The following is a 25,645-nucleotide window of genomic DNA, read 5'->3' as shown; positions in this document are numbered from 1 at the left end:
TCTCTCATTTCTGTTTTATCCAGGCTGCCAGCTCCAACTGTAGCAAACACAAGTCGATGACTGAGAACTCTGTGTCCCATGATGGACAAGAAAAGTGGTGAGTGTCACTAAAAGCGTTTAAACAAACAATCTCCTTGATACTAGCTTCATCTGCCACAAATCAGATTTGTCTTACTTTTCTACAACTCCAAGTATAGCAGTTAATCCTGTACAATCAGACTGTCCATTACACAATACAATAAAGACTTAAAGGGTTAAACATTTAACTTCCTAATCCTCTGTGTGGCCAGAAGCAATGAAGGCTTTATTTCCTTCAGGTGATAACCGTCCCCTGTCTCATACGGTATTCATAAGTTGACACAGCATGAGCAGCGTTTTGCATGCTGATTAGTTTGTTTTGGCGCAATCACTGCATGATAATTACTTCCCAGTAAGTGATATGGTTTTACATAATGAAGCACCATGTGTGAAGCACAGTGCAGCCTGTCTGTACAAGTGATAAAAAGGAGTAACAATGCTGATGATAATCTGTGAATTGGTTCATGTTCATTTTATCAAGCAATTGAATGTCTCAATACATTTTCGTTGTATAATTCCAGCTATTATTATTGTCTTCGTTGTTATTTCTAATAGTAGAAGGAGGAGAAGCATTGATTAACTGATTGATTTTTATGTTAATTCCTTATAGCCAACGGCTTTCAGACCAACGCCAGTGAGGGCGGTGTTCAGAGGAAGCAGCTGCCCTACTCAGTGGAAACTCCCTATGGCTTCCACCTGGACCTTGACTTCCTCAAGTATGTTGACGATATTGAAAAAGGCAATACCATCAAAAGGGTCCACATTCAGCGAAGAGTCAAGGGACCGCCAAAATTCAGCACTCTGCCCAGAAATTTTAGCCTTCCTGGGCATGGGGTTAGGCCGGTACCTAAGGAAAAGGACAGCACATGGTCTGGGACATCCACCCTGGGGCCCAAGCCGAAATCACGGGTGACAGAAGTCCAACAGATCTTCGACTTTAAGGCAAGTGAAGGGGGAACTCCGAGCCAAAGCAGCAGGGGGACAACCGGTCAAGTAGCTGGCTACGTTTCAGCCAAGCCCAGAGAGGAAGTAGGAGCTGGAGCTCGGGATGTTGAAGACAAAAATGTGGAGAATCAAAGCCGTCCGAATCTGCTACGAGCATCAAGCATGCCCATCACCCTACAGCAACGGAAAGGTTCTGATTCAAGCAGTCCAGACCGTGTTGTGGGAACACCAGAGAGTGGATCAACAGAGAATGTGTTCCGTGCTTCACCGGACATCACAGAGAGACGGTGTGTTCCCCAGGATCGGACGGGGCTTCACCAACAGATTACTGTGGCACTCAAGCGAGTTAGAGAGCTGGAAGAGCAGGTCAAAACCATCCCAGAACTAAAGGCTCAGATCTGCTCACTGAGGGAGGAGAGAGAGAGGCTCCTGCTTCAGCTCCAAGCCCAAGCCAAAGCTCAAGCCCAGGTTTCCACATCCTCCTCTACAACAGCAACACATTCTGACTCTGGGACACGTGTTCAGCCACAAGGACACAGACCCACAGAAGGGCTCAACTTAGCTCTGATGACTCAACCCACTGGAGGTTTAGAAGCTTCAGAGCGTGTGCCAACAAAGCCAGTAACAGAGAAAGGGAGACAAAGTGTTACAGAGAAAAGTAAAGTGTTACAAAAAGAGAGCGGGTTGTCAGAGCAAGAATCGGAGAGACATGCGCAGCTGTCAGAAAAATCAGACAAACAAAAAGAGAGTCCAGTGGAGCATGCAGTGAGAAAACTATCACAGGACATTGCAGGGCAGGAATTAACATCACTTAGGGTGGCTATAAAAGACGCAGAGACAAGCAGTATTCAAGATGGTGATGCAGCAAAAGGCGGAAAAGTTGAGGACCCAGACAGTATGCAGAATCTGCAGGAGAAGCTAATGATACTGGAGGCTAAACTTACTCAGGCTAAACAAGACTTGGAGAGAACAAATACTCTTTTGAAAGAGCAAATAAATGAGAACAAGGTAAAAGAGGAAAAAATACTACAACTGAGTGACGGAATGAGAGTGGAGGTGTGTTCTCCAGAGGCACACAGCAGGCCAAGAAGAGAGAGTATTGACACAGGGACAGAGACAGAAAAAGTAGATTTTGCCAATCAGGAGACGGAGACAGAATCGCCTGGTACAGTAGATCAGGGAACCGATACAGATAGAATCTGTATTGAGGTGTGCGTACCCAAACCAATGGCTGGAAGTTCAGATCAAGGCACAGAGGCTAATGAAGTTGACACATATGGACAGGTGACAGAGACGGGAGCAGAGGTAGCTGCTGTGAGCCCACCAAGACCCAGAGCCAACAGCATGGAACGGGGCACAGTAACTGAGAGGATCGCCACTCAAGATCAGATGACCGAGACGCCCCTAGCAGAAAGGGTAAACCAAGTCACAGAAACAGAGGGAGAAACAGTAACAGATCATCCACAGAGACCGAGGGCAAGCAGTGTAGAACGGGGCACAGTGACAGAGAGAGTGGACACTGTGGACAGGGTGACAGAGACATTGGAAGCACAGAGGACAGACCAGCAGACTGAGACAGATGTAGAAAGACGACAAGAAAGCAATCCAGCCAGAGGAGCAGAAGAAGAGAGTGAAATGAGAGAAAGTGTGGACAGTGAAAGAGTAGAGGATGTAAGTACTGTGGTCTGTGAAAGAGTGGAAGATAAGGAAGCAAATGAAAGCATTCAAAGACATAGTGAAGACAGTGGAAGTGTGAAAGTTGTCACACAGGGTACAATTACAGAGAGCAGAGCTGATCAAACTGTAGTTCTGGATATTGTAAGTCAGGGTGAAGGCCGTACCAGTCCACTTGTTGCAGCAGAAGAAAGCACAGAATCAAAGCTTGAAATGGTTACAGCACAGAAGGACTCTGAAAAAAAAGAAACGAAACCCCCAAAAAGTGAAGTAACAGAAATTGTTGAAACCCAGCAGATTGCACTTGAGACTGTGGAGAAAAAACAAAAAGCAGAAGGTGAGACTGTGTGTGCAGCAATCAAAGAAACTGTGGTCACTGACACGGTTGTAGTAACAGCAGCAGCAGATAACACAACTATAAAGACAGTAGCTCCTGTGCGACCCCAGAGAGGCCGAAAGCTCTCAGCAGAGCAGGCGCAGCCATCACCTTCTCAGCTTCAGACTGCACCTGTGCGTCCTCGTAGGGGATCCAGTGAAACTCAAGCCCAGCAGCCCCAGGTGCAGGGTCCACCTGAACCTGCATCTTTTGAGGCCCAAACTCCAACATCTCTCTCTGAACCACAGACAAAACAGCAAGTTCCATCTCTTTCTCAGGTTGAGGACGACACCCTAGCAAAGAGGCCTCCTGGAGAGTCTAGTGAGAAACAGTCTCAATCACAACCTCAGACTGGGACTCAGGGCCCGCCTCCAGGCTCCAGAGAGGTCCAAGCCCGTCCCAAAACTATTCAAGCGCAGTCTCGTTCTCAAAGCACTGCAACTCGGCGGGACTCCAAAGAGCTTAAAGCATCACAGAGAGGATCCAGTGTATCACAACCTCCTAGTCGTGGATCAGGAGAAGTCCAGACCCGCCCAACTCGTCAGGGGTCAAGCGACACCCAACCTCAGTCTCAGGGCTCTCGTAGAAGTTCCAGTGAGACTCAACCCCCTCACAAGGATGCCAGCGAGACACAATCACTGCGTAGAGGCTCCAGTGAAACAGCCCAGCGCCGTGGTTCAAATGAAGCCCAGGCCTCACGGCGGGGCGCTGGTGAGGCTCAGCCTTCTCGCAGAGGCTCCGGTGAAACAGCCCAACGTCGTGATTCAAGCGAAGCCCAGACCTCGCGCCGAGGCTCTAGTGAAGCCCAGGCCTCTCGTCGAGGCTCCAGTGAGTCACCAACATCGCCTGCGGCTTTGGGACAAGTCGTAACACGGTTAACAGGGCTTTTGGGCGAGCAGTGGGCGCAGCTGGGGAGCAGCTCTGGAACTCAACAGACGGCCAGCCAGCAGGAAAGCCCCAGCACACAGAAACAGACGGCAGGGAAAAGAGCAGAGGCAGGGAAAGGAGCATCAGCCAAGCCTGCGGGGAAGGCAGTCCCCGCAGCAACGACAGGGAAACCAGCAGGGAAGCCTGGTCCTTCCAAAATGAGCACTATTCAAAGTCAACTGGTCAGCTCCCTCAGTGTCCTCTCTGCCTTCTACTCACCAGGCCAGAAAGCAGCTGCCGCCAGCAAACAGCAAGAACAAGGTAGGCCTGTGGTTCCATTTGTACCCCACGGTTTATACTGTATACACAATTGTGCATCTGTCTGTCATACACCTGCTTACCTTTTGTAATGGACTCAATGAGCTGAATCCATTCCACTCTATTCACAGCTCCTACTCTCCATGACACTTAATTACAGCATGTTCCTTCTGATCACTGCCAAGAAGTCTCATGATTAATGTGTTCGTATACAACTCAGTAGCCTTGGATATTAATTTCCCCTCCATACTTCTCTCCCTTGAACAAAAAGGCCGACAGGAGCAGTTAAACATTGACAGAATGGTTTGACATATTTCTGTGGTGTCACTTGTGTAGAGCTTTTCATGTAGAACATTTATTCCTGCAAACTTCTCAGCTGATGTAAGACACAAACAATTACAATCAAACTGACAATAAGATGGTGTCATTATTGTTCTTAGTTTATTTCCACTGCAATCTGAAACCACACTGGTCCTGTTCTGTCATTCATAAATACACAACTGATGTGCTTCCAAATCACGCCTTTTGGTGTTTCTTTCAACAGCACTATGTCAAAACAAGGATTATTGTGTATCTGACTCTTAAAATATGCAGTAATAGTATTTAGGTTGATGTACGAGTAAGGGCTCATTTATGCTTAATGTCAGATATGTATAAAGACATGGATGGAGCCTTCTGTCTGTATTCCTCATCCATTTTGTCCAAATCTGTGCGTGTTTTCTTGAAGCTTACAGATACATACCACACAGAGCAGTATCAACAGAGACTGTATGGGCAGTGTCCAAATGAGTTATAAACTGTTGGAAATAACGAAGACATTTTAAAAAATGGCAGAACAAAAAAATCTGTTGTAGTGTGTTTACTGCCCTCCCAGTCTACAGCCATCTATAATGCTGTCATTTAAAAGGTATAATAAAACAACATCCTCCACCGTCGCCTCTTTGTTGTTGTCGGAAACTTTTGACACTATCCTTTAGAGCCATCTTTTGACTATACTTGTGCCATCATAAATGACACATAAAAGTATAAGGTCAGTGACATTTGCAACGTTTAAATTGGATGTACGTATTTTCATACGTAAAGGGAGTACAAATGAGCCCTGACGAGTATATCTTTGTAGGATATATCCTTGGACTTGGACACAGTCCCTGTGTCTAGATATCAGTTTGATTCTGCAGTTGAAGTAGAAAAAAGTCAGGAAAAAAGATTTTATTTCCCTCTTGTCAGAAATATAATATCTGCTACTCTTGTAGGTATGTTGGTATTTAATTATTCACTTCTCTGTCGGTAGTCCAATGACTGTGAGTGATATGGACTGTAATTTTGAGCCAATTATTTTTAGTGGACTATTTGAAAAGAAAATGTCTAGTTGGCCCTCTAGTCCATAGTTATATCTACTCTATTCATTATATTTTCTTTTTTGATTTCTCTCAATCTGCTGCTATCATCCTCTTTTGAAGCTTCTCTCTAATAGTGATCAAGGTTTAGCTGAATGCACCCCGTCAGTACTTCATCATTTGTAGAAATCAGTTTGTTCAGTTTCACTGTACAACACAAGTGTAAGATATTCAAGTAGTGCCCTCTTTTATATTTAAAAATGCTTAGAATTCAATTTCATTTACAAGGTTTCGCACACATTCATTAATTTGTGGCAGCCCACAACGATTAAAATATCTGCCACCACAAATTGATTTGATATCATTGGAGCTGGACCAAAGTGAAACTTAACCGTTGCGCTGAGTCTAAATGCACCTGATCATCGATCTGATCAGCTTTGACCTGATCAACAGATCAATTTTCCACCCACTAATCTCCTCAAACTCAACTCAAACTCAAAATTAGAAGCATTATCTGTGAAAACTGCAGGACAATATCATCATCTATGGTGGCAGCAAGACACACACTGTGTTTTAAAGATACAGTATATAAGATACAGTATATACTGGCTGTCATATAGTAGGTGGGCAGATAAAGTACTTATTCTTGCTTCACACAGTACAGACAAACACACACCCACACTCATACTGGCAAGTGCACATATATGCGTACAAGCGCTTACTTACAGTACACAGTCAAATGGACACTCAAGCACAGACCCTCACACACCCTCACACACATCAAACGGACAATTCCTTTCTTCCCCCCTCGATGTCTCACTGCTCTGTTTCTGGCCCAGGAGCTGAAGCACAGAAACCCTCTGCTATCACATCACATATTTTATGTTCCGAGTTCATTTAAAGTTCAGTGTTGGGAGTACAGAATTCTAGATTGGTTTTAAGTTATTTGTGTTTGCATGCATGCCTGGATATATAGTATTCTCTTTGTGGTTTCTCTCTATATCTTTGCCATCTGAGGTTCCCAGCCTGTCTTCCTTAAAATATATCAGTGTTTTACTTCTACAAATGTCGGAAACCACCACTGCTGACAACCCTCACTCATCCCAGCCATCAGAGACTTGAGTTGAGCTTTAGAGATTTGTATGGATGAGTGAAGCATCTCAGTATAACTGATAAAGTGAGAGAAGGTTAAATTACACAATTGTTCTATTTTTTAGAAGATGGTAAGAGGATGTATTTAAATGCCAAATATGTTTTAAACTTCCTCTCTCCCAGTCGCCACCTCCTGAGAGGAAGAGGATCTAAAAGCATTCTTCTTCTTAGATGGTGGTCGCTTGGATCTTTTCAGTCGGTGGTTTCTGGCTCAAAGCCACATGTGTTATGTCCCTGCATAAAACATTACAGAGCCTCTGCACCATGTCTCGCTGTCAGGCACAACTAAGACAGCCGTACTGGGCTTAGAGCCAAGGAGAGTCAGCAAAGGAGCCCATGCAGAATCGATTATAGGGCAGTTACAAACATAAGCAGGCCTTACAATGTCAAGGTTGTACGTTGTCATCATGGCCTTTAATCTTGACTTGTGTACATCACCCTGGAAATGCTTTGTGTGGTCCTGAACAAAGTAAAAATAGATGCAATGGTCAGTTGATTTGATCAGATATATTTCCTTTTTCTTCTTGAGAGTGTAATTGCCATAATTTCTTTCTTGAATAATCCTTAAAATTAATGAGCTCATATATATATATATATATATATATATATATATATATATATATATATATATATATATATATATATATTTATATGTGTGTGTGTGTGTCTGTAGGTTTATATATACACATACATATATATGTCTATTGTATGTCAGTCGATCTTCACTCATAACCCCCCTTTTATCCCCTTTTTAATTTTCTTTTTTGTTAAATTGTGTTATTGTGTTTTCTCAGTGGTCTGCTGTCTTCACTTTTATTCTATGTCTTCGTGTTTCTTTAGATAATCTCTTTTGTCTGTTTATATGTACCTACACTTGCCTTCACTGGTTCTGTTATTACTGCATTTTACAATAAAGGAAAGTAAAACAATAAATGAATAAAAAATAATGACTTCATGGCACTCCTAGTAAGACAAATAATTTTTTGACAATGTCATACCATACACTCACATTGGTTTTACTGTTGTCTGTGTATGGAATATATACATCGTACTTATGTAATCCTTTAAAACGTAATGAGCTCACACTGACAACTCTTTGTGAGACACTCCTAATAAAGAAAAATTGAGTTTCTTGACAGTGTCGTACAGTATCGCGTGCTCACAAAGCTTGTATAGTCATTTGTGTATGTGGAGTATACAGATGAGGCCCTGCAGCGTCCTTCTTCTCATCATCTGCATTATATGATGAGCTATATTTGCTTGTAATTGCATCCAGAGGTTCTTTAATATCAACCAGCCTTGAATGTTTTCATAGAGAGACACATACATTCACACACTGACACGCAGAGGTACACACTGAAACAAGGCATACTGTATACATTTGCATAGACATACAGGCAACATGTGCAAACCATTATTGTCTGTAGTCTCATGAGCTACCATTATCAGTGTGATGTATTGCTTTCACTCAGCCTTTAGACTTAAACAGTTACTCTGCTGTTTTCATTGTCTTTGCTGGATATATATGATGGCGAAAAATAGAGTGATTCTTCGGAAATCTTTCATCCCTCGATGGTTGAAAGATTAAGAATTTATTTTGATTTAAGGAAATGTTATATATGACTCTGGCAGTAAATGAGTTGTGAGTTGAGTAAATATAGCATTGGTAGGTGTGTAGACAAGTTTTTCTGTAGTCCATTCAATCACAGAGCTTTTTATTGGCAGTCTTAGAGAGCAGGTAGCATGCTTGAACAAAAATACAGACAACCAAGAAGCAGCTGGACAAACAAATAAGATACATTTCGAAAAAGCTTATATTTCCACAATCAGGCACAGGAAAGCAGGTAACACCACTCTAATCCAAAAATGAAGATGAACTGACAAAGAATTATGGTACTTGGCAGGTGTAAGTAGGGAGACACTAATTAGAGAAGTCAAAACATGATTGGACAACAGGACTAGAAAAAAACTGGCGGGAAAACACAAGGAAAGGAGGCAGAGTGATTTTAAATGAGTGATGTGAATAACAAAATAAAACAGGAAACATGACTGAAAGATAGAACTTCAGAAAAAACAGGACCTCAAGAAGAAATCAGGGCAGATCATGACACTTATTGCATTAACTTGACAGCTAGGTAACAACACAAAGTGTTCAGAATGAAGACAACTCACTTTCGGCAATACTTTCCTGTATCTGTGTTATGTGGTTTCCCAACAATTTGCCCCTTTAGGATACTAGTGGCAAGTCTTGAGTCTATTCCAAATGGGAGAAGTAAATGTGATCCCAGATTATGACCAATTTTTTTAGCCCCATAGTCACAAATGTTAAAATGCAACCATTTTTACAAGCCACATAACTCAATTGAGATGCTAAAATGGCATATTTTAGATGGATAAATCTTTCAAGGCCTGTCTCTTTCTCTGAAAACACTCTTTTGAGGCAACAACTGATATGATCTTGTACTGGGCTGATGTCAAATATTAAGCTAACAGATAAAACTGAGCAAGAGAAATAAGAAGCAAACATAAATGCTTGCATCCACACCATGTTCAAAAGTGATGTGGAGGTATGTGGGCGGAGAGATGCCCATGCTCATTTAAGAGCCCGGAACTATACCATTTCATACAAATGACACCGCATGTAATGCATCATCTTTTATTACAGACAATCTTTGGTAACAAAGATGTATGTGGAACTCATAAGTTGGTCCAAAATCTCCAGTAGGTGTTCAGTTGGGGTTACAATAGATCTGCTAATTGCAAAGACCATATACGTTTTACATCATTTTCATACATAATATTCCTTTCTCTATTCATTCTTTCGGTTTTTATTCCTAAATTTGTCACCAATCTGCAAGTTCCTTGTTATACACTCATCAACAGCAAGTGCAAATGTGGTTAGAGTGCCAAATCATGCCTCTAGCAATGGCTCAAGGTGTCATATCATGATGTCTCTGTAAACTTAATTAAGCAGTTTTATGATGTCAACTTAGTCATGCCTTAAAAACAGGGGTGGTCAATCTTAAATGTACATATGAGCCACTGACAAACAACCTACTGCGTTCTGTGTTTAGGTATGAGAATGTGTCAGAAATGATACAGAATATGAATTTTTACAAACCAAAACAAACAGAAATTCCACAAAGGCTTCATGAATTTTTCCAACCCTCCCTTTTTCTTTCATTTCTGTCTCTCCCTCTCTCTGTCTTCCTCTTCACCAGGTCTCAAATCTATTATGAAGAAAAATGGCGTTGCTGACAAGCAGGGGAACAAGGGAGCCAAGAAAAACCTCAAGTTTGTTGGGGTGAACGGAGGGTAAAATTTTCTTTTTAATCAGCGTCCAATCTCTCTATGTGATTGATATCTTTGTGTGGGTTGCAGTGTGTTTTTGCGCACTTTGATTTGTGTATCCGTGAATGTTTTGTTTCTTTCCTTTGTGGACATTTGTGCAGAATGTAATATTCTATTTTTATCCTGATTTAATTATAAGGATTCCTTCAAAAACAGGGATTACATATATTCAATTTGCAGAGTTGTCAGATTTAAAGTGTTATATTCTGCAAAGTGGCTTCAGTTGGATTAGCCAGTTAGCCAGAAAACTGTGGAAAATGACTGCAGGTAATCCTTAGAGAACCTGGATTTGGTTTTGTAGAAAAAGCAGAGGATCCAAAAATAAAAACATTAAACAGTATAATGAAAGTAGAGTATACACTTAAACTAAAAATAACGTACATCAAAAATATTTGAAAAATGCTCAGAACTATTGTTCACCTGAGCCTCACTTGTGGAATTTTGTTCTTATCATTCATGGATAATTTTAGCCTGATAAATGTGTTCATTCTTATATTTTAATAATCCACTGGCAGCAGCTTGGATTTCCAAGCAGCACTATCCTCCATCCTGTTATATCCTACCACCTGTCTCAGAAAAAAATTAGTACAAATAAGTTGTAAGCTGAGTTGTCTGAGTTTCATCACGGTGGCTATGAACTAAATCCAGCTGTGCCTCACACATCTGCTTCATGCTGTTAACTGTGAAGGCTCATTTGAAGTCACTGCCCTGAGTTTGACCTCACCGCTGCTACTGGGAGTGTGAATGTGAGTGCGTATGAATATATGTTGTACATTATGTGATGTGTGTGCATATTTTTTGCATTGATGATTCCTCAGTTCTTTGTGCCAGTGTGCTCATGTCAGCAATTGATGGTGCTGGACGCAATGTGTGTGTTTGTGTGTGTGCTCGTAAAAGCTGATGAATTTTAAGTAAGCAGATGGTTGTGGTTGGAAGAACAAAGGTGCGTCTCAAAGCAGGGAGATTATTCTTTCTGGCTGGTGTGATTATAGTTAGCTGTCTAGTGTTACAGTTATAACATGAAGCACCTGTGTACACACAAACACACACACACACACACACACACACACACACACACACACACTTACATAAATGCCCTGAACGCTTACCCTAACCTTAACCATAAACTGTTACATGCATGGTCTTTACCCCAACACTAAACCTACAACCAAGTCGAGTCCTGAAATAAAAAATTGGTTAACCTTGTTGGGACCAGATGTCGTCCCCAGATGGAAGTGGGTCCTCATACTGTGACTGTGGAGACAGATTTTTGTCTGGAGTCATATTCATACTAATTACCTCATTTGTGCGTATAACACCCGGCAGTGATCCACTTCTCTGTCAAAGCAGCAGCAGCCAAGACATTTAAGAGCTTGCTGGTTATTTTTCTCTGACTAATTTCGCAGGACAGTTCACCCCCTAATCTTAAATGCATATTTGTCTTCTTGCTTGTAGTGCTATTTGTCAGTCTAAATTGTGTTGGTGTGGGTTGCCAAGTGTGGTAGATATCGGCCATAGGGATGTCTGCCTTGTCTTGAATATAATGGAACTAAATTGCACTTGGCTTGTGGTGCTCAAAGTGCCAAAAAATATTTTTGAAAAACTCAACAGCAGTGTCTCTTTCTAGAAATCATGACCCAATTACTGAAGTTTGTCCGCAGACTTTATTGTGCACAGTTTCATATAGAACCTATTTTATTTCAACCAAACTACACATGCCAACTCTATCAGTGATTTCAAGGCTCATGAAAGCACGGGATGTAAACATTAATGGCACTCTCATTGGCTGAGCTCTAACATTAGCTAGACCTGTGATGTCAGGTGAGCTAGCATAAATGCATGCTTCCTTCTACATGGGGACTGGTTGGCGGCTGAAGTTTGGTAGAAAGAAAATAGTTCCTCCATGAAAGTGCTCACAACAAGGTCTGTGGATTATCTTGAGTAAAAAGGTCATGATTTCTAGGACTAGACATTTTTGTTGAGTTTCTCAAATGTATTTTTGTGTCGTTTTGAGCACCAATAAACGAGTGCAATTTAGTTCCATTACATTTAACAGAGGGCCGACATCTCTACGACTAACATCTCCAACACTCACACACAAGCAACTCACACCACTCTTTAATCCATTTCTTAATGTGTGCTCATTTTGTGCGAGTTCCCAAAGGTGGCAAAGCTATGAAATGAATCATGACAATGACCAAATGTTTGATAATAACACCATGCACATACCTAATGATACATTTGTTTCTCATTATCTCAAAACAATATTTCTATTGTTCTTAATAGCTTGTTTTTGAAAGCCGTATCTACAATGCCTCGGCGGAATTACCTCCTGCATATCAAGGAAATGGTTGCCATTAGGAGATTTGTTTTATTCCTGCTCTTTCATTCCTGAGCTCCACTGTTTTACGACCTGCTCGCCTTTGCTATGTTTTATCAGAACTGTGCTGAGGTCTATTCCTTCCTCCCCGTTTTAGAATTATCTGTAAACATAACCTAAAAGCCAGAACAAATAATAAATTATCATCATGGTACTGTAAGGATCTGCTCCTTATATAACCGTATATGTATGTAGAAGATGGCAAGTTTGTCTCTTCTGAGTTTTTAACCCCTGATCTAGACAACAAATATCTCTCCATTTCAATGTTACAGATGCTATTTATACAGAAACAAACATGACAGACAACAATATTTTCTTGGGCTATCTTAAGTCTTCTGCCCACACCAGGAAGTGGGCTGCTGTTTGCATTTCTTCTCCTTGGATGGTCTAACCTATCTTTGCTCTCCCTTGAGCTCCTCTGGAATCCAGGGAATGCTGTGGCCCCTGAACACCTCTTGTGGTGTGGTGTCTCAGTGTGTGTGTGTGTGTGTGTGTGTGTGTGTGTGTGTGTGTGTGTCTACAAATAAGAATGAATCCTTGGCATTCAATGTAAGACTTATCTGATCACTGGCCTCACAGAGGGTCCTTCATGATACATCCCAATGATCACACACATGCACACACACACGCACACACCTGCAGCCTCCACTGCTCTAAATATATCAGCCCTTCCTCTCTGAACAAGGATGGGTTTTGTCCAAGGTTGCGTATGAGAGTGTGCAAACATGCCTATGGATTTTCATGTATATGTTTAACTGTGTGAAGGATGTTTTGGATATGTGGGCCAAGGTTGTGTTAGACAAGTATCTTTTTTTCATGCCAAGCTGGAGGTCCAGAGGGTAACAAGCTGTTAGTATTTATCTAGCTTTAGCCTGTGTTGACTTTACCGTTTTCATCTTCATTTTTACCTGCTTAGGGTTTTTCACTGATGTGGCTGCTTCTGTATATATGACATTTCTGTAAACATCTTTATGTCAAATACGTCAAATGTTCCAAAGCCCATAAATAAATATTGTCTGTATTGTGTAATTTAAAAGGTGGAATTCTGTTCAGCTAAAAAGTATTTTCTCACTGTCACTTACAGACATTCACAGGCTAGAGTATTTCATGGTGTTATTATATATGGTGTAATGTGGATGATTTTGGCATTAAAAACTGTCTACTTGACTGTTTCTGCCTTCAGCTATGAGACGACATCCAGCGAGGAGTCCAGTGGAGATGAGAAGTCAAAGGTGGAAGTGGAGGAGGAGGACAGCTCAGAACCAGAGGTAGAGAAGGAGAAGGAGACGGAGCCTCAGCCGACAGAGAAGCCTGAGGAGGAAACCGAGAGTCAGCAGAAGGATGCAGAGGTCACAGCTGAGGGAGGAGGTGCTGTGGCTGCAGAGAAGGAGGGCGAAAGAGGCTTGCTGGATCCAGAGGGCACCCAGGAGCTCCCAGAACAAGAGGCTGAAGGGTGAGACAGACAGTAAAACTTAATTTGCAGTTGTTGTTGTCAGGGTTGTTGTCAGGGTTTAAACCACTGCTACGCAGAGATGCATGTAGTCGCTGTAGGCTATGCCGTAGAGATATGACATGAGTACCTAATGAACTGTAACTGATCAGCATGGACCGCTTTCTGTTGCTGGTAGAGATTGCTGATGTCATATTCAGTAGCTCATATCATAAAGTAAATTGGAATTACTACCACAGGGGTGTATATGTCTGTGCACCATTGAAGTTGCACATACAGTTTACAACCATGTCTGCCCTCTATGTCTGTAGGATATGAATTTTTGAATTATAGCCAAAAACATGCTTTGTGAGGTCACAATGACCCTGACCTTTGCCCTTTGATCACTGTATCTTACTTAAGTCATTCTTGAGTCTGAGTGATCTTTGTGGCAAATTTAAAGAAACTTCTTGATACCTCGTTCACTAGAATGAGAATTGACCTATAACCACAAACACAGAATCAGTTCATTTTTGAGTCCAAGTGAAAGTTTGTGCAGAATTTGAAAAAAAAAAAACGCTCAAGGTGTTCTTGAGATATCACATTATCAAGAATGGGACAGCTAAGGTCTAGGTGCCCCTGAAATTTAAGCTATGACCACCAAAATCTAAACAGTTAATTATTGAGTCTAAGACAATGTTTGTGCCAAATTCGAAAAAAATTCTCTCAAGGTGTTTTTGAGATATCACACTCAATTCACAGTGACCTTGACCTTTGACCTATGACCACCAAATTGCATTGAGTCCAAGTGAAAGTTTGCGCCAATTTCCTCAAAGTATTTTTACCATATCGTTTTCACAACACTGGGACAGAGGAACAACCCAAAAACATTTTGCCTATGTCCTCAGCTATCCCCAGCGCAGTGGCACCTTGAATGAATGTAAACACTGTTAATGTAGGGGATATATTCAAAAAATAATCATACAGTCATAGAGATGACAGTTTGACGTGATGTCGGGAAGCACAAGTGAGTGCTTTGTTATATGTCCCACCTACATACTGTGTCTGAGACAGACAGGTGCTGAATGATGCTTCAATATACAGTGGGCCTCGCACGCACACACACACACACACACACACACACACACACACACACACACACACACACATACAGAAATCCAATTAAAACATACTCATGCCGACTTACACTTTTATATAGTCCTGCTTACCTCTTCATATCTTGCATGCTCACACACTATGAGTCCCACATAAATAAGCTTTGCACAAGCACACACAACTGACACACACTTTGGTATAAGCTGCTGTGAGGTCTCAGACAGACACATAGACACACTTCATTCCCTAAAGTGCCAGTGGTCTGGGACAAAAAGTATATAACCAGCAGTGTTGTCCTCCCTGTCACTAACTGATCACTGTCTCAGGTATGTGGACAGGGCTGAGGGCCTCGGGCTCAGACTGTAGAAGGGGCCCCTGGGAGAAGGCAGGACCTATATTAACCCATCACTCAGCATCTGTCTTATCTTATGGGCTTGTAGGTGTGGAGTATAGAACACAGTGAGAGTGTGATCCGCTCGGGCTTAGTGTAGCTTGAGGTGTAGTATGACTGTGCGTGATAGATGAGCAGCGTTTGCGCTTGGTGGATATTATTGGGCAGTGAATCAGTGTGAACTGTTGCTGTTGAGGATCGCATGTGTCATCAGTATGTCAGACTGTTGACTGATGAGTGTGAGTGCTGCAAAGGCCTGCGAGATATCTTTTATGTTTTGTTTTCACTCCAGACAGAATTTACACAAGAACCGAAGTAGCCGTCTCTTGGCCCTTTGTTACGCAGACACTGAACTTGAAAAAACAGTTAAGAAAACAAATGTGGAATGTGCTGAGTTAAATTTAGATGTTTTTTCACTTCCAAATCTGTTTAAAAGTTCTCCACTAAAAACATATTTTTGAATTGACATAGGAAGCACCAAGAAAAGATTGTTTCTGATTTTACTATCATTTGGTCTTTGTCTGAAGGGAGAAAGTTGACCAGGGGTTTATAGATGCCTGCCTCTACGTAAAAGACCGCATGGAGGAAGTTTCTTCTCCAGATAAAGAAATGGTAAGAATTTATTTTTCCCAGGTTAGGGGATAGGGGTTGGGGGTAAATTCGTCAACCCTGTGGAATGGTGATTTAGGCAACAAAAGTGGATAGTTAGGTTTAGGCAACAAAAGTGAGTAGTTGAGTTAAAGCCTCTGGGAACCAAAATCACCAAAAACTTTCTTGATATGTAATTTATGGTCTAACATGCATAATAAAAAGCATAAAAAAATATAACACATCAGCCTCAATACAATTTTGAAATATTGTCATTTTAGTTTTTTCATGGTTCCCTGAAGCTGGGTTGATCTAGGTGTGGTTAAAGTATGTGGTTTGGTTTAGGCAACAAAAGTGGGTGGTTTAGGTTAGGGGACGGATGTTAGGGGTTGGGTTTTAATTCATCAAAGCTGTAGATTATCCCATGAGTTTTCTTAAAATCTGACCTGACTGCAAAGTTAAAGTTCATGGTTATTGGTCTGTTCTCTACACTGCACTACAACTATAGGCTTTTGTAATATGTGTTTCTTATTATAAAGCTGCAAAAATGACGCCCACTCCACATTCTAAATTCAGCTTCCAAAACACTGATAAAAATGATCTGTTTAGGGAAAAAGCTTCTGGTTATTTGTTGATGTTCTGCTAGAGCTCTTTGACTCCACGGAGCAGAATAATGTAGCTTACAGTGCCGTTCCTCAGGCTGAAAATGCAAGCTGCTCAGCAGCCCAAACAGTAAAAATGATGTTGAGGGAACAGTAAAACTGCTGCCACAGGCAGCTTTTTCATTTATATCTTTTTCTCTCTCACCGCAGCGTCAGGTTTTAGTGGTGCTCTACCAGGAGTGGTTCAAGATCTCCAGTCAGAAAGACTCTCAGGCCGATACCGTCAGATTATACCTGCGACAAGTGGGCTTGACCACACCCACTCTCCTGCCATATGTAGTTAACTTGACCGATGGCAATGGAAACATGGCCCTCCACTACAGTGTGTCACATTCAAACTTCCCTGTGGTCAAACTGCTGCTTGATACTGGTAAGATGCAAACACACATAGCTGAATGCACAATAGAAGAGCATAAATACAATCAGAAACACAATTTTAACCAAAGACAAAAAGCACAATATGACTTAATAAAATGTTTTGTTTGTGTGTTCAGGTCTATGTGAGACAGACAATGTGAACAAAGCAGGCTATACTCCAGTGATGCTCGCTGCACTGACGGCTGCTGAGAGCCCTGATGAACTGGAGGTGGCACAACAACTGTTGAGACTGGGTGACGTCAATGCGTGCTCCAGACAGGTACTATATATGCTTGCGGGTCCACTAAATTTCCTGCATATCAGAAGATTTGTGTGGTGTTGTTGTTGTACAGAAAGTTGTTTTCTCAGGCACAGTAAGTCTGGGAATTTAATAAATCCTCATGGGAAATCAAGGCTTGTTAGAAATCTTTTACAAGTGGGTCACTTTACAGGAATAAAAATTGTTTTTTCCTCAGCAGCAAGGCCATCTATAGTGCAAACCGAACTAAATTAATAAATGGGAGTGAACAGCATGTTAGGCTAGGAAAGCTGTTTCCTCCCCCGTCCTCTACCTTGCATCTCTTTATCTCTTTATCTCCCCCTCCTACCTTCCCTCTCACTGTTTAATTCTAATTCCCTGTATCTCTCACTCTTTCTCTAGGCGGGCCAGACGGCACTCATGCTTGCGGTGAGCCATGGCCGCGTTGCCATGGTGAAGCTGCTCCTAGGCTGCGGTACGGATGTAAATGCCCAGGACCGCGAGGGCTCCACGGCACTGATGTGCGCCAGCGAACACGGACACACGAACATTGCTCGTATGCTACTGGAGACGGGACGCTGTGACACCAGCCTCACAGATAAGGTACACTGTTCAACTGTAATGTTGAAATTACACCCTCAGCTGGGCTGATGTAAGATTGTTTCACCTCTCATGCCAGACGGTCTCTCTCTAGGATGTCTACATTTTTGTCCTCAGGACTGTCGTTTCTTGTACCTGGACATAAATTGCTGCATTTGTTGTTTACGGCACTTCGAGCATGCAGTCCCTTGGGTGAATTGTTGCCGTAGTGCGTTGCCAGGGTTGAAATATATCACAATGGTGTATATAAATAACAGAATGCAGCTCAGCCCAGACATGTTATGCTTACTTACAGACCTGTATCTTAATACTGCAGAGACAAAAAAGAGGTGTTCTCTGTAAGAAAACACATGGCTTCATAATGGGTTTACATTTAACCCTCACACTAGCATGTAATTATATGTGCAGTGTCAAGAAACTTATCCATACCAAGGGGAAGCTCAAGGCAGAAGCCTGAGACCTCCTTTCTGTGCTTCTGTCTTTAGATTCATTTGGACCACGCTGACTCTTTCATAAGGGCTCATCCTTTACTGAGATGCTAGAGATCACTGCCTCATTTCAACATCTAGTTATTAGCTGCTCGCACTTCATTAATGGTCTTAAGGCTCCTAGTTCCAGGCACATGCATACTGTAGAATATTACAAATACAGGTTTAACTGGTACCTGGCCCATACCTAGTAGATGGATTTTTTTCTTAAGGTATATTATTGATATCTCTCTGAATTGATGATTCTCCTCTGCAGTCTGAGGTGTCCTGTCAGAGAATGGCCATATTACAAGTCTTGCACTTGCTCCTTGAAAATGATCTTGTAAACACCGTTGATACACCGCTGCTACTGTTCATGTAACATTTCATAAGCCCCACCTCAACATCTGCATCCAACTGTGGGCTTTGTTTTCAGTTTCCCAAAGGACACAAGTATTGTCACTCCTTATTAAACACAACATGTCGCTGCTTCCACCGTTACTATGACATTACAGCACTATTTTTCCTACCCATTCTCACGGGATGGGACTCAAGAGGACACCTGTCCTCAATGATAAACCAAAATCATGAGGAGTCAGCTGTTAGGTTGGTAGGTAGGTAGATATGTAGACAGACAGACAGACAGATAGACGGACAGATAAACAGATAGATAGATAGATAGATAGATAGAAACCAGCTCTATTTGACATTAAGAGCATATCAATGATTCAGAGTATGGGCAGGGATTGTCTGTACACAGTTCTCAACATGGAGATAGATGAGCCGGCAGCTATCAGCTAACAGTACTAACAGCATGAACAGTGCTAATAACAGCAACAGTGCTGACAAAGCTAATGATGTTACCCTGAAACCAGCTGTGGGGGAGTTCCACCCCAAAACACCTGTCTGACCAATCCCAAGTAGTCCCATTGAATGTGAGCACATGGATTGGCTGTCACAGCTGTCAATCATAGCGGAACATCCCCTTCTTATAGAATTGAATAACTAATTAAAACCAAACTTCTCATAAAAACAATCACTTGAACAAACACCATATCCCCCTCACTAACATGGAGGGGGCAGGCTTTATGACTTATATTGCAGTCCCACACCAGGGGGCGATTGAGATTGAGAAGCTACACTTAAGGGGAACTGTCATGTTGTCTATATTTATATATGGTCTATGGTTAAAACAAGCTGTTGTTAACAATACCAGCACTAGGTAAGTTGGCCACTGTTTGCAATATCTATGGATAACAACATTAGAGAGTATGTGGTGCATACAAACATCGCATCAACATGTCCACACATAAAAGTTTGACAGTGCAGTGTGTACGCCTGATTTAATGAGACTGAAATAAGACAGATGTGCTGATAAACAGAATATAATGACAACGTTCACAACTATTAATGTGCGGAACAGGCATATTGGATTTTGAGGTTGATGACGTTCATCTGACTTTCAGAAATCAAACTTCAGGGGGCGTTTCAGTAAAATTTCCAACTTCACAGTTAAGACTGAATGCACTTTAAAATAGCCAGTGGGATACACACAGGGAATCACATGCACTACATGCACACGTGGCCAGACTACCAAACAAAACAAAGAGAGGTAAAACAGAGAAGCTCGGATTACAACACACACAAAGGTAGCGTGACTTCATTCTCCACTGAGAACGCCATTACTCCATAATATCATTAAAAAAGCAAAAGTTATTTGCTGCTATATTAATATTCTGAATGTTATAAAGAGCTCCTTAAGATGTATTTTACTGTACCACTTGTATGATTGAGATGAATCTATATACAGTCATATCCTGCAATCATAACTCAACCATCTGCCTCGGGTAGATAATTTGCTGAGTGGCTCCATGACAACTCATGAGCGCACACTATATTTAGTGGTGGCTGGGGACAAACATAATCTCAAAACTGAGAAAATAAGCAGCTCTGGGAAGCAATTTGAAATCATATGCAAGCAAGTCAAGCAGTTCCACAGGTTTGTGAAATTTAGACAAAGTATCATACAGAGCATTCACATTGTTTAGAGACATCTGTGTTCCCAAGAGACATGAGGTCCCTCTTAGTATGCGGCCTTGTCTGTTCCAGTTTGCTGTAATGTGTAGTATCAAGCCTTTGATAAGAAGAATAAATAGGAAACACCAGGGCACTCTGTGAGAATAACGCAGGAAGTTAGAAGCAGCATCACAGAGAACTGCCAGTGCATTCAGCGGAGAAAACATTAAAGGTGCTCCAATTAGGATTTTAGGGTCGACACTGATCACTGATCACAGTCTATTTGAAGCCTTCTATTTTTCATGTAACACCTTATTTCCTAACAATTCTTAACAAATTCCCAGTAATGTTCCTGATTGATGTCTGAATCAAGAACACAACCCATCTTAAACTATATAGACTTGGATGTATTATTCTAATTTTTAATATCTGCTAGTACAGCATGACCTGTTTTTATACACAAGTATCATGGCTTTCATGTGAGACAGCTACACATATCTGAGCTGTAAACAGCAACTGAAAAGCAAACCAACAAACAGCATCGCCAATGCTGGCAAATCTACAGGCAAATATCTATAACACAACCACCGCCACAGTTGTTTTTTGTCAGTCAAAGCAGTGACACCAAAATCATCAGGCTAAAATAGCCAGATCTCTGTAATGCATGTACATCATTTTTTAAATTGGTTGTATAACTTGTATATGAATGTGCGGATGCAACAAATGTTGGTCCACTAAAGCATAATATTTTCTGATATATACAGGTGTTATTTTTGCAGCATTCGTGTTGGTGCTGGGTAAAGATTTTACAATGTTGTTATATTAAAGTGCCAGAGTTTTTTTTTTTACCAATGTTTAGGTCTTGTATGGGATCAGACATTCCCTTCATTTATCTTTTCATCATACAAAACCTCCCCCGGCTTATTATTTATCCCTGGTTTATTGCACAGGCAATTTCTGCAAAATGTAAAGAAGCTTATCAGAGGATTTTATCATAATCTCTGCAGCACATTTTGATGTGTAATTTGGGAACAAAATTGTTGGATCAGGTTTATAGAAATGTGACAAATCATAATCTCATCTGGCATTTCAAGAAGGTAAAAAAAAACTAAAAATTATTGCCAGATACTAAACTCAGCTCTTCCAGTGTAGTATTGCCTCAGCATCAGGGCAGGTGCATTTTATATATATATATGCACACGCAAATATCAAATTACTAGTGAAAGAGCAACACTGCCACTGTCAGGATACAAGGAGTCACTGCAATGATCTCTGATGTGAATCTGTGACATTTTCTTTCTGTTTCCCCCCAGAATGGACAGACAGCGCTGTCGGTGGCAGAGGCAGCCTCCCACCAAGAAATAGTTGACCTTCTGAAGGCCCACGCTGAGACCCAAGCCTCTGAGCCCTCGTCTATATCAGACCTCCTCTGAGCCAGATCGACCGTGTTTACTGCTTAAAACTGCTCCAGCTTGCCCACCCCAAACCTTCAGTTTTCAACACTCTGCACACCATCAAAGAGAGAAAATGTTAAATTAAAGACATGTTGACACCATGAAAGACGCTGTATGACCAGTGGAAAAAGTGGAACTACATAAAAACCTCTGAGACTGGAGTGTCCAGCAATGTACGCCCACTTTTTCTCTTCCACATCTCTGCCAACATGCCCCGTGGGTGTTTATGGATATGCTGCATCAACCACTCAGTGGACAGACAACAAAGGGGCCCCAGTTGGATTGATGATAAGACGTTGCCATGGTGACAAGCTTGATTGACATGATACTACATAGGGGACGGGGTGAGAATATAAAGAAGGAGCAGGGGTGGACAGACAGGCAAGTGGATGAAGAGATACTTTGAAGAACTGCTGCTTCTTACCATCAACTAGCTTTTCAAGCAAAATACTAAGCACATGATCTACCTTTCAAATATATTAGATACATTATTTCTATTTTTTTTTTTAGTCATGACATCGACATTATTCTTTTCATATGTGGACATAAGCCATTATTGAGAACATAGTATATGTAGAATGTTATTCTAACAGATTATAATCATAAACAAACACAGAAACTGTATTTTCTACTGCACTTTTTTTATTGTGTTTGTGTACAGTAAATAGTCTGCGCAAATATCGATGTCCACAAGAAACTATATATCTCCAAAAGCGTGATTAGAAAATTGAATAATAGAATAGAACTTCCCATCATTCATTGGATATTTGATAATGTTAAATGCATTGTTTTTGCCATAGTAATGATGTTTTTCACATATGGGACATGGGTGAATATCATCTGTGAAATTATTGAAAAACAAATGGCTTAGTTGGAGATAAAATGTTTCTGTTGGACACAAGAGAAATGATTTTTATAACCACAGTATAACCAGATTATTACAGAAAGACAAACGTCTTCTAATGAGAAGATTGTACTGTTCAGAAGGTGCTGCATGCCAATACACAGTTACTCCCCCTACTGGCTGTCTTATAGTACTAAACAACAGTATGTTGTAATACTGTCTGTTCTCATGATTAACATGTCTCCCTCTCTTTCTTCGTCCCTCAGTAATATATGTCTTGTTCGCCTGCTCCTTTCAAAGCAAATCCTGTATGCAACTGCTACGAAATGCACAATGAATGTCAGGCTGGCTGTGATACATTCCAAGTAAACTATGTAGCAAGTCTAACTATACTGGCATGGATCAAGGGACTAACAGAAACACAGGCCGTCTGTGAATATGTCAGACATAGAGTCTGGATATTTTTATTATGTGTAACTAAGACACTTAATCTCAAGAACATCTTGATTACAAAGATCTGCCTTTCTTCAAGTTTAACACTTTGGTCTTGTCTCAAGGCACTCGTATTTCAAAAGGGTAAAGATGTTAAAATGGAAAGCAATGGGTTGTACATGGCTTGCAGTCCTAAAAGAAGCAATATAAATGAAACTCTACCTTTTCAATCAGGAATTAGGTAGGGGGAGTGGCTTTCGTCTAGCCTTAATCAAATGCCAATCCTACATTTTAGAGATGTGTTCCAGGGAGTGTGGTGTTTTTCTTCTGTTCACACCCATATTCCTAAAGTATCTTAAAACAGGAGCACTGGTATGATCAAATGTTTACAACTCAACAGACCCCCTTCAGTGACCCCTGCAGAAATCCCCAAAATGTCCAGCATGTCAGGAAATTTACAGGAAACACAGGGATCAATAGTTTTAACTGCACATGCATCTGGAGGAAAAAGTCGGCACTTAAATGAAAGCTTTAAAGGGGTACTCCAGCAAGTTAGTATTGCACTTATATAATATAAAGGTATAATATAATATACAGGCAGGGGGACCTCAGAGGTCAAAATGGAAGCAGCAGAGGTTGAAATATCCCGACTTTTAGTCCTCTATATGTGTACAGCTCCATAATAACTGGATACTCCAATTCCCATAATGCCTATCTGTGGTGTCACTGTGCTTGACCCTTCTTGCCTGTTAAATCCCGATGTCTTTAAAGAGCCATACTCTCAGTTTGTAACACAGGCTTTCTGTTATGAACATAATCTACAACACAAGATAACCCTGATGCATGTTACTTTGTCTGACTTTAGGAAGCTCCTCCAGGGAAGACATAGAGAGGCAAAGCACCTGTCCTCCTGATGTACCCCATGGGACCTTATTTCACAAAAAAATATGTACAGTAGTCATTGGCAAAAGACAAATATATATGTATGTATTTTGAATCACATTTGAACGGTGCCATGAATAACACATATGTCAATTTAAGAGAAAATTTGCAAGTCAAGAAAGTCGCAGTCTGAAGTAAGTTTGTTGTTTTGTGTGGAACCACATCTCTAATCTCACACAGTATACATCACCAACACCAGCGATGTAAGCTAACATTGCTAACTTGCCAGCTAGCTATGTAGCTTAGCTATGTTTCGCGCACAAATGTCTTGCATAATGTCTCGTATCTACTTTTGCGACTTTTTCTTTTTATCAGTGGGAAGTAAAAGAATGAGCAAAGGTGCTTGTGTAAGTACATTAGGAATCTTCTCAGTCTTACACTTCAACACAGGGCTGGACTGGAATCTGGCACACCGGGTATTTTCCCGGTGGGCTGACAGACTTTGGAGCCAATGCAAATGCATGTATTTTTTGTTTTTTTGTACAAAGACCAGCCCACAACACAGGGGCTGCGGCCCATTGGTGCATTTTCTATACAGACAGTCGGCCGGACCAATCAGAACCTGTTACTAAAGTGTCCTCACACCTCCCCCTGCTGTCCTCTGTATCTCCTGCTAAGAGAATCAGAGTGTGACAGAGTCGGGCGTATGTTGAGAGAGCGAAAAATGGAAAAGCAAAAATGAGAGAAAGGAGACGGATTAAACATAAACATAGAGTATTGGTGGGTTGTGTTCCACCAATTGTGAGGGGCCGGTTCAGGCCCAAACTGCCAGGGCTGATTTTTTGTGCCAGTCCAGCCCTGCTTCAACAGTTTTACTACAAATTGCAACTTTTTTAATTTGAAAAATTATCTGTTATTCATCGCCTCAGCTGGGATAGGCTACAACATCCCTCACGAACCTTATGAGGACAAGCAGTAACGGACAATGAATAAATGAATTTTTATTCATGGCACAATTCAAATGGGATCAAAAATTATTTGTATCCCACCATTAACTACCACACATACTTTTTATTTTAAAAAAATAAGGTCCCATTGTGGTCCACTGGAAGGGGAGGGATTTTGCATCTCTATTAGATAATTTTTTCTGTTTCATGGGGTTTGCTAGGGGTAACTGAAGGTGAAACTTAAAGGGGAATACCACTCATTTTAATAACTGCCATATTTGTGGTCTATGATGGTCCAGTCTGCATTTACAGCCAGAAAATAAATAACTTTCTCAAGAGTCAAAATGATGGTCCAAGACTTGGATCACAATGAACTCTGAGAGTCTTCAGTATCTGTTTCTTAGTGACAAATCAAAAGTCTCAGCTCTTATTAGTTTTAGAAAGATGGAATCCAAATTTATTGGTTTACTTCAGTCTTAATAAATTTATATGTATGCCTTCAGTGACTTCTAAGCTAAATTTAACTCTTTTTTCTGAGCTGCAGTGTGATCTGACCACTGATGCTGCACCAGTGCTCTCTCTTTCCCAGACACTTTATTAATATGGGTGCTAATAAAGGACTATATTGAGTGAAATAAAGACAGACCTCTGATATTAAAAATCTTGAATACATAGTATATATATATATATATATATATATATATATATATATATATATATATA

General features: G+C 41.0%; 1 protein-coding gene across 3 annotated transcripts in view; it reads left to right on the top strand.

Moving 5' to 3' along the window:
- The window catches only part of kank4 (KN motif and ankyrin repeat domains 4), a 90,384-nt gene extending 64,739 nt beyond the window's left edge, over positions 1 to 25,645 (top strand). For all 3 annotated transcript variants that reach the window (XM_088077530.1, XM_042512409.2, XM_088077532.1), the window contains exons 2-10: positions 24 to 97; positions 689 to 4,261; positions 9,969 to 10,062; positions 13,662 to 13,931; positions 15,942 to 16,026; positions 16,815 to 17,034; positions 17,159 to 17,301; positions 17,683 to 17,883; positions 21,677 to 25,645. In XM_088077530.1, the coding sequence (XP_087933656.1) occupies positions 79 to 97; positions 689 to 4,261; positions 9,969 to 10,062; positions 13,662 to 13,931; positions 15,942 to 16,026; positions 16,815 to 17,034; positions 17,159 to 17,301; positions 17,683 to 17,883; positions 21,677 to 21,796 (4,725 nt within the window). In that variant the 5' untranslated portion in view covers positions 24 to 78 and the 3' untranslated portion in view covers positions 21,797 to 25,645. The remainder of the gene's footprint in view (positions 1 to 23; positions 98 to 688; positions 4,262 to 9,968; positions 10,063 to 13,661; positions 13,932 to 15,941; positions 16,027 to 16,814; positions 17,035 to 17,158; positions 17,302 to 17,682; positions 17,884 to 21,676) is intronic.

Source organism: Plectropomus leopardus, chromosome 5 (genome assembly GCF_026936395.1).
Source record: "Plectropomus leopardus strain MGB_pleo_1.0 chromosome 5, ASM2693639v1, whole genome shotgun sequence".
Taxonomy (NCBI): domain Eukaryota; kingdom Metazoa; phylum Chordata; class Actinopteri; order Perciformes; family Serranidae; genus Plectropomus; species Plectropomus leopardus.
The sequence above is the reverse complement of the archived record's forward strand: the minus strand, read 5'-3'. Positions and strand labels throughout refer to the sequence as shown.